The sequence below is a fragment of the Contarinia nasturtii genome, unplaced genomic scaffold, assembly GCF_009176525.2.
Source record: "Contarinia nasturtii isolate CC-2019 unplaced genomic scaffold, AAFC_CNas_1.1 Cnas_scaffold_1371, whole genome shotgun sequence".
Taxonomy (NCBI): Eukaryota; Metazoa; Arthropoda; class Insecta; order Diptera; family Cecidomyiidae; genus Contarinia; species Contarinia nasturtii.
In genome coordinates this window covers 2,723,170-2,733,351 of record NW_022198708.1, presented here as the reverse complement: position 1 = coordinate 2,733,351, position 10,182 = coordinate 2,723,170, and the positions used below count along the sequence as shown (strand labels likewise).

General features: G+C 32.4%; 1 protein-coding gene across 1 annotated transcript; it reads right to left on the bottom strand.

Annotated features, from left to right (window-relative positions):
- Nucleotides 1–8,023: 8,023 nt before the first annotated feature.
- LOC116345885 (syntaxin-7) lies at nucleotides 8,024–10,174 on the bottom strand. The gene is made up of 5 exons (XM_031775612.1): nucleotides 9,890–10,174; nucleotides 9,218–9,327; nucleotides 9,051–9,120; nucleotides 8,594–8,975; nucleotides 8,024–8,465 (listed from the first exon to the last, which is right to left on the bottom strand). The coding sequence occupies exons 2-5, from the start codon at nucleotides 9,324–9,326 to the stop codon at nucleotides 8,220–8,222; spliced, it is 807 nt and encodes a 268-aa protein (XP_031631472.1). The 5' UTR covers nucleotide 9,327; nucleotides 9,890–10,174; the 3' UTR covers nucleotides 8,024–8,219.
- Between the last annotated feature and the right edge of the window lie 8 nt (nucleotides 10,175–10,182).

The window sequence follows — 10,182 nt, the reverse complement described above, 5'->3', positions numbered from 1 at the left end:
TTGGTGTGTGATATTCAACGATTGTGGGATGTATAATTTTGTTATTTTAAAGCATAGGAAACGGCCAGTACTCGACTATTTGGCATTTCCATTTTGTATACATATTCAATGGTTGAAAATTGTAACTCCCCATGGGAAACGATAATTTTATCATCGCACGCTACACTAAATCGACTCAACCGAAACCAACGAAAATGTGCATGCAATAAAACATCACGACAGTCGACACGACCAGAGAACCACACAGAGCCAATTGCTCGCACGCTTTGTCATTAAAACGAGACAACGATATTTTTGTGCCTGGGCCGCATCTATATTGACACAATGGGTAAATTTGTGTGTGACGATGAGAGGTGGGACTCACTCAGAGAGCTCAAATTGTTATTAATAATTATTATATTTTGTATGAAAACAAGCAAAAATGCGCGCACCCAAAAATCGAACCAAATCTCCATCTATCATATACATTCTAACTCTAATAACTAATTGGTCACGTCAATTTTATAGTTGGCCAAATTAAACAATGATATTTCCGTGAAATGATTCTATTTTCGGAATGAAAGAGATGAAAGAAAGGTCGGAGGAGAAGAAAGAGACATAGAATAATCGATACACGTTCAAATAAATTAGCCGAATTAACTTTTCGGTAAATAATTGCCAACATGTGTCATTATGATTGATTTTTTTAATTGTGCATTTGGCTTTAAAGTGGCTTAACAATTCGTACCATTTCGATTTGTACTGTATAATGCTGTAGAAAGAGAGATAGAGTTGCCGTTAAACGCTTCATCAAATATAAATATTTTCAAACTAAACATCGTTTACTATTTATTTACATTTGATGTGTGTGTATGTTGTCGTTTGGAGTGCTCAGTTCACGTGTTCGCCGTCTTTTTTCCACTTTTTAGTCGGTCATACTTTGCTGCGAATGATTTTTTGCTGACTATATTTACTGAAACTCGCAATTTTATAACTTAAAATTATATAGATATACACATGATATTGTGTATTGATTGTAATGTCTTAAATCGAATGCTTGGGGATATTTCCTGCTTTAAAAAAGTCGCATACTCGCTCTTTTCCTCTCATCCTCTCTCTGAGATGATGAGGTTATCCATTTATGTGATTTGTTGCATAAATAAATTCAAAAGTCACCATGCTATATCGCATTGGGTCAACACACACAAACACACACAGAGAGAGGGAGAGAGAGAGAGATAGAGAGAAAGTGAGGAAACAGCAACCCGAAATAAAAATAAAATCTATATATAGACGCAATTAAATGGAGACCAAGTATTTACTGGATGTTTGTTTATTTTGATTCAATACAATGTATGTGGTCTCCAATGAAATTTCACGACGAACGTGCGATGGAATAAAATCAACACTTTCATCGTTCCAAATGCGATTGCATTCTTTTTTTCGAGAGGAATTTTTATTTGCTATTCCAATGGATTATGGGAATACGCATTACACGCGTATATTTCATTAAAATTATGATGTTTATAATTAAATTTATTTCTTTTCCAAATACACTTGTTAAGAAGCGTTTTTATTGCGACTCAAAAATTTGCTCGTCGCTTTTCATGTGTGTGTTTGAGTGTGTTTTTTTTTCTTCTCATTTTCATTTTCTTTTGTATTTATGAATGAAATGATGTTTGTACTTATACGTTCAAACTCATTTGCAATCATTTTTATGATTGTTGATGGTAGAAGAAGTTCCGGAAGTAAAAAATTCCCCCAGTATGACACATTGTTGTCTCAAGTTTTATGGCCAAAACTACAATGCACTCTTACCAAATACAATGGGAACCAAAATGAAACCTTTTTTGCAAAATGTTCTGTTTGTGCGTGGACATTTTTTAAAAGAAGCTTAAATGTTTCATTCGAGATGAAATTTAATGGGAAAAAATTGTTGTTTTTTATACATCCATTAAAATGTGCTTCATTTGAATGGAAACAGTAAAAAAAAAAGAAATTTGTTTTTTAAATTTGTAAAATTGTCTGCCATTTTTGCTCATCTATTGCACAAAACCGCGACTTGCTTTCGATAAATATATATATATATATATATATATGCGTATTTCAAATGGAAGATGGCGTACGAGCAAAAGCAGAAGGTAAAAAAAGTAGTTATTCAGTGCTTTATAGCCGTGTGAATGCAAATGATTCTTGGGGGAAAAACCAGTTTTCAGAGAAAACAATTTACAAATGCAAATATTGAGGTGTTTTAAGCCATATAGCCGTTTCAAATTTCACACATAAATATATGATGGAAAGGCTTCATATAATTTATAAGCAACATCAAATGCAACAAGAACCAAAACGTCGATTTTAGAGATTGGTACAATAAAATCGGTACACCAAAAACGAGTTCCATCAACATCATTATATCGCGTGCATTTCAAATAACATGAAATAAATATGAAAAAACGACAATATACACGCCTCTCGCATTGTTTGAGGCCGTTGATTGTGCTTTAAGAGCAAACCATCCATGGTGATTGGTTGGTTGCGCATGTACTGTGTACACTTTGGCACGCCCATCGTTTACATTTCCAACCGCAATTCATATACGACAAGCACACAATTCAGTTTACCAACGAGAATAAAAAAAACACCGCAGCATACAAAATTAACAAAATTAAATGGACGTAAATTTCAAAATTTATAATATCATTGATATTATATCAAAACGGATTCACTGCGATCAAATCACTTAGGTAGAGAGAAATATGGTAAAATCTTGCATACATTTTATGCAATATAATATATGACGCGAAGCGAAGTCATTGCTACGAAAAACAAAATTTAAATATGTCTGATGTCTAAACTTTAATTTTCAGTTTTATGTTTTTGCTTCTGATCTGAATCGTTGCGGCGAAAGAGTAGCTCTTATTTTTCTCCAAATAATACTGCAACATGAAGTTTTTTTCACACAGTTTATTTGTTGTAATACAACAAATAAACTATTCATAAAAAACTTTATGTTGCAGTATTATTTGGAGAAAAATAAGAGCTACTCTTTCGCCGCAACGATTCATCTATGCATCCATTAATTCAAAATTGCAACATTGGGAAGAAATATTAAAATTAAATTTAGAATATGCTAATTTCAGGACAATCACGGTCCTTCAAGCGCTTCTTTAATCTCTTCCTTTCAGTATATCGCTCTCAAAATTTCAGCTAATTCGATTCAAAAAAATTCGTGATTACTTACAGAATTAATTACATTTGATGGATTTAACATTCTCCCTTCTGTTATCCAAGAGCACTTTGACCGAAACAAGAATTTGAATTAAATTCATTTTTCGAACCAAAAGAGATTTTACTGTATTCACACTTTACAATTATTCATGACGTGGAATATAAACTTCTGCTAATAGAACCTCGGAAAAGTTATTTCTGAGGAAAAATTTGGCATATGTAATGCCTAGAGTAGTAAATCAAATCATGGGAAAATTCACTTCAAGAATACTTCGATTAAGTTTTCCGGGGTTTCAACTGTATATAAGAAAAAACCACTATTTCTAATTTATGTATACATTACTTTAGAAGTACAATGTTGTTAGCACATTAAACTTAATAATGGAAAATAATTTTCATCGAAAATAATGATATTTTTTTTATATATTGTGAAAACTCAGAAGATCCGTATAAAAAATGTGAATTGGTTGTTTATAATTGGATTTGATTTTAATTTTGTGTGTTTGTATTTCGAATATTGACATTCTTACCTCTTTTCACATGCGGATAAAATTTGTGAATGAATTTGAAAGTATATTGCATCTGGCGTCAAAAGCAATAAACAACAATGACGGCATTATAAAATGTCTGCCATTTTTTATACATTTAAAATATGAATACAAATAGATTGTTCTAACTGTATGTGGGGAATTCCCCCCTAAAACTATGAATTATATCTATCGTTCAAAGTGTCAGATGAATATTTGCATATTTATTGTATGGAATTTGGTTTTTTTCTTCCAACATTTATCAATGGTGTTCTTTGTTTTTTTTTTTAATGAAATTGGCTTTCTACCTGATCGTAGCACATTCGAAAAATTATGAATGAACTATCCGTATACCGGTTGGAATTTGCTTCAGAATGGTAGAGTGTTTGTTCCTTTTACACCACCTCTATCCCTCTGCTTTTGTTCAATTCACGTGCTCATTAAAGGAAACAAAACTAAAATCATCTTTGCATTCATAATAATGTCGAATTTTGAGCTCGTTTACCTGCTTGCATGCAAAGTTCGACAATCAATATGATAAAGAAAGGAAGAAACTAACGAAAATAAAACTTAGGCCGCAATAAAAGTGCATCGAACAGCATCTCATATATTAATAATTTCGGAAGTGCGGGGGAAATTCCCATAGCTTTTTGTGTGTGCACTGTATTCAAGTGGTTTGGATACATATTACTTTACGATTCATTCATCTAAAGAAAAAAAAAAAGAAAAGAAAAGAAAGAACCGTGCTGTTGAGCCGGAATTCGGTAATAAAATTTTAAGACAAGTGCTTTTGTCTAATTAACAATGCTAGTGAATTTTGGTCAAACATTATTTTATTATATTGAAATTTAGTCGATTGGGAATGCTAATGCAACTGCTTAAACAAATTTATAACAATATTTCGAGTTCAATGGCAACAAAAGATGAACAAAAAATTAATCCATCAAACAGAGCAACCACTTTTAAGTAGAACAAAAAAAATTTTAACAAAAAATATCTCTATTTACAATGCTAAAAAAACACAATTAAAAAAATTATAGGTAGACAAAATGAATTATTTCATGGAAATAAAATGTTGAGCTTGTCTGTCGCTAATGGAACACACATGCATTCGATACTTTGCGTTCAATATTTATTTATTTATTTTAAAAGAAACAATAAAATGAAATCGAGATCCACCTAATGAATGGTGAAAAGATGCCACACGGCATGAGCTTTGCATCGTGATTGTCGATCAATTGAATGATATTCAAACGAGTTCGTTGAAAATGATTTGCAGTAAACGCGGTTATAAAAATAACACTTGATAGATAAATAAAATTGTGTGAATTGTGGTTCGCCCGGTGTGTATTATGATAATGTATTGAGACAAGATGTGAGTGTGTGTGTGTCTATCTCTTCTGCATCTGGCCATGAAATTCGTTTGAAACATACATATTTGCTGACATCGTGTACAACAAATTGTTTGAATTGGCTTTACATTATGATGTACCAATTGTATTGATCGTTGAAACATGTATTTTCGTTTAGCTTCAAAAATAACATCGTTCTGGTGGAAAAAAGCAGGACGAAAGGGCGAGATAGTGAAAAAAAATCCGTAGAGAAAAAGCACCACATTAAAAGGCTGATGAAAAGAAGGAAAAAAAGAGAGTTGCGAGAGAATGAGAGGAAACCTTTGCCTATCAAAACAACGCAGCGTAAGCGATAAAAATAACATTTGCAGCAGCAGTAACAAACGTAATACAATTCTTCTTTTGGACAGTAATAATCACGTTTTTCATATGCTGAATGCATGACATGGCCAATAATTTGTGTGTACATTCGTGTGCGGTGAGAGAAGCTTTTTCCATGCACCGCTTTTTTTTCGGAAAGGAAGAAATAATAATAATAAATGTGTGAGGATGTTGACAATATTCAGAAAGGTAAGAAGAGTGACTGTCCAAAATCAACAATAAATTATTGATTCTTTTGTCGATGTCCAGTCATTTTTAATCATTCAGAAGACACACAGCCGGGATTATTATAGCGTTAGTTTGTTAGTTTTTCCACACTGTCGCCCATTCTATACGTTTCATATTCGATGCATGAACAAATCACCGTCGATTGAGAGATAGTTTTCCAACAGTCTAATTTGTGCATGTACATACTTTTCGTCAAAAGATAATTCATTTAGAAGCAATAATTTTATTGTCTTCTTTTAGGTTCGATGTTGTTTTCTTTTCATTTAAGCTTCCATTGGATTATCGATATGATTGTATTGAGGGTACACTTGAAACGGTTAATGTTTCATGTGTTTTCGTATACACGGGAGCCGAAATATTATCCATTGAATGGCACATTTGATATTATTATTATTATTATTATCATCATTTCTGTTGATATTCATTGGAAATTTCTGCGTTGAAATAACAAAACTTCTTTGAGTCTTTCCCTCTATCTCTTTGTCCAGTGTATGTTATTCCTTTGGAATGTTCAACTGAAAGCAAAGCAAAGCAATGGGCATAGCACAGTTTATAGGAACTTTTTGGGAGCAATTGAAAATATCACTTTATAATTGAGTGCCACACTCTATTCTCATTAATTTGGAGCAATTGTTTTCAAAAATACATTTATACATATCTTGTATGTATCAATATAATATTTAAGTGACTTTTTTCGATAACGATCGATTGCGATGAGAGATAGAGAGAATAAGATAGAAAGAGTGGGATTTCAAGCACTTGCCTTTCGATGTCAGCGCATTAAAATGTTCATTGAATGCAATAAGTTGTATGAAAATCTTGTTTAAAATGCCTTTCACCTTATTCGGAACTGAATGTCCATTTTTTTCTGAAATGCTTCTTTTTGAGGCGAACATGTAAACGAGCGATAGCATCTAACCAAATTGAATACGATACGCACCATACTGAGAGCATGAGAATATACAGAGGTGTGGAAAAAGGAAAAACAACAAAATACCAAATAATCTGCCAAGTCAATGTTTTTATTTCATTCTGCCTGTTTACACACCTGAATTTGAAAAGACGTGCATTGTACATTTAATGGACACACTTGAAGTTGTCAAAGAGATCCGATTGTCGAATCATTATGTGTGTGTTGTGTGTGTGTGGGTGGGTGATGGCTAGTTGGACCAAATCTGGCTGGAAAAGCCATGATGCGTCAACGTCTTCAACAATGCCCTGATCACAATGGGAAATTGCATTTCAAAAATGCCCATTTGCGGATTTAATTTGAAATCCAATAAAACTGTACGATTACCATTTTAATTGTAGTTTTCTTTCTCACAATTTTCAAAGCCAAAGCATGTGTATTCGGCAATTGCTGGATAAAATAACCGACGAATGTTGTGGAATATGCGATTTTATACATGTGCGAAATGACAGAAGAACTGGGAAAATTTGTGTTTTTACTTCATAATCATTTTTATTTTTTTTACTACTTTAAACTTTGTTTACTCAAGAGCAAAGGATTCTGATTTTTTTTTTGCTTCTCCTTCTTCATTCACCAAATGGACTAATACCATTAAAATTTATGCAAAGAAACAAAATAAACTATAAGAAATAAGCCCATTTTGTTGCGAGTCATTGCTTCATTCATTTTGGGTTGTTCGGAGCGGTGTTAAAATCTTTTGCTAAGCACCAGATTTAAATGCCATCAATATTTTTGGTCGTAGTGCACAATAACGATTTTATGCCGATTACCTTATTGTATTTGAACGGTGGGAAAACACTGACTTGCCAAGTAAAATCTTATGACTTCATAATCATCAATGAACTCAGAATGTACTTAGAAAAATATCAATGGAAGCGCAATATGAATCAGAGTAAATCATTCGTTTTCTGGGGTTGGCCAGTTTTACTCATCTCAGGAACTTTTTTCATAAATCGTAATTTCAACTTTCAAGCTAAATTATAGCTTAAGATTCACAATCGCTCCATTTTCATATTTTTTTTAAATTTTATCCATAGTTTAAAGTAGCATAGTAAATCTTCACCTATAAATTGAAATGTTAACGTGTAGAACTAAACAACAGTTCAAAATATTCTAAATAAACAACAGATTCAAAATTGCCAACATCATTATCAGAGCTGTTATAGGAACCGCGGAGGTGCGGGCACAATTCTTATAATTGTTGCTCTTTCATGTAGACTTACCAGTGCCCGCACTTCTGCAGTGCCAATAACAGCTCTGCCCACTATCAATGATGTTATCCTGAAAAATAAGTGCATTTAGTGCTGGAATTGATACAAATATGATTTTGATTTGCGTTAAATAAAAAGAAAATTTGGTTTCCGAAATAAATCTAATATAATTTATTAATAATGTGGGTCTCTGCGTTTAATATTGCCTTCCTAAAAATTTTCTTAATATTTTCCAATATAACACGTTTGCTTGGATTTATTTATTTTATTCTTCTTTGTTATGTTTGCTTGAATATTAATTAAAAAAATAAACGTGGACGATACAACATAATATACATATAATTTAATTTGTAATCCAAAATATGAAGGCAATTACGCTTATAATTGCGATTAATATCATTGCGATGAGAAATTTCTTCTTTCGAATTTGATTGCGATAGTGACTAGCTTTTCGCAATTGTTCGGTACCTTCGGACACAAATACACTGGTTTGTTCAACCGACGATTCAATTGAGTCAATCACATTTCCTTGTTCGAATACTAGAGCGCCCAAATTCTTATAAATCTCATTCACACCGACAATACTTTCCTGAAACATTCAAATGGCAAAAAAAAAACAATGAAAAAATGTCATACAAACAAATCGACGACACATTCGAATGCATTCAAAAAGAGAAACAATTAAATAAGAAAAAAACAAACTCAAAGTATACTCACTTCTAATTCACGAATTGTTCGTTCTTGTTCTTCGAGTGCTTGCAGATCTATATCTTCTTGGAGTTGATTTTGTAGTTGGCCACCTTGTTGTGGTGATGAAAATGTGTCCATAAAGAATGATCCCTTATTGCTATTGCTACCTTGTGAACCGGGCGGTTTTGGAATGGCCACGTTATTTGATCGTGCCTGTCGATATTGACTCTTTGCAATGTCGACCGTCTTCTTTTGAACATTCTGAAATGCCGACACGGCCGCTGCAAATTCGTCAAGTAAACGATCCTTTTGAATTTTCAAATGTCGATCATCGTTTGAATTCACCAAATCATTTAGCATGCCTTCAGTGTCCTTGAGAAGCTTCTGTGTATACGTTCGCAACTGATGTCTAAACCAAATAATTTACATTAGATTTTCTCATAAATCCAAATATTCATTCAATCAAGGTATATTTTTTACTTACAATTGTTGTTTGTGATCCGGCGAATCTTGCGCTGTTCCAATCTGATTAACCATACGTTGCATAGTCGATACTGTGCAAAAAAAAAACAAATCCAATATAAAATGCAATTACATTACATTAAAAGAGAAATTGATCACCAGAAAAGAGAAAAAACAAATGTAACTCACCATTTTGGAGTATTTTCTGTATACTAGTTGCAATTGTTTGTGACAATTTTTGAAATTCAGCCTCACTACGAGAGGACTTACTGCTGGTCGAGTACGATGAAGAACTCATTCTAAAAAAAATAATAATCGAAAAAATAAATGTGATTAAAATTAATACGGAATTTGTCAACAAGATAGAATATAAAAAAACGTGCGGAAATTTCGTCGCAAATAATAGTGGAAAAATACACACAAAGAAAACGTTAATTGGCTTGGATAAATGTCCAGATGATTCATCGTCATTTATCACGTCACTGTTTGACAATAGATTCAATAATGTTTGTGTGAGACATTGTTTGTGAACATTATCAGTACAAAATATCGATAAAAATCTGGGAAAAATTGTCTACATTCAATTCATATCCAATATGCATCGATTGAATTGATTGAAATGTACATTTAAATTCAATTAAATTACTAATTAAATTCCTTTTCAATTAGATCATGAAATATGGTTGGATGAAATTGGGTTGCATACGAATTTCGGCGAACAGATATGATTAATATTATTCAAATGAGAAAAAACACCCAATTTTACGTATCTCAAATCGAATATACGATGATGGGTCAAAAAAAAATCGTACACACATTCACCACATACACACAATTGTGCATGGAATACATTTTACTCACTTTTTAATTTTGCACTAGATCTTTTTTTACGTGTTTTCTTAAACTAAATCTGTCTTCACCCAAAACGTTCCAATTTGTCTTATTTTACTCGTATTTAGCGTAAACTACGAAACCAATGTCTTGCAAATCACCAAAACACTTTACAAAGAATTGCAAAACAACACGAACACAATTTCGAAATTCAATCGAATTAAAACCAAAATACAATATATTTTCTATTGTTTGAGTGTGTTTTTTTCCTTTCATTACTGCCAATGACAGAATAATGTAATAACAGGCAATGTGAACAGATT

Bases quoted from the DNA above. Each gene is read 5' to 3' on its own strand.
- LOC116345885 (XM_031775612.1), bottom strand. From the start codon at position 9,326: ATGAGTTCTTCATCGTACTCGACCAGCAGTAAGTCCTCTCGTAGTGAG. The intron at 9,121-9,217 runs GTGAGTTACATT...TTTTTTGCACAG, and splicing joins ACAGAAAATACTCCAAAATG to TATCGACTATGCAACGTATG. The intron at 8,466-8,593 runs GTGAGTATACTT...TGAATGTTTCAG, and splicing joins GAACAATTCGTGAATTAGAA to GAAAGTATTGTCGGTGTGAA.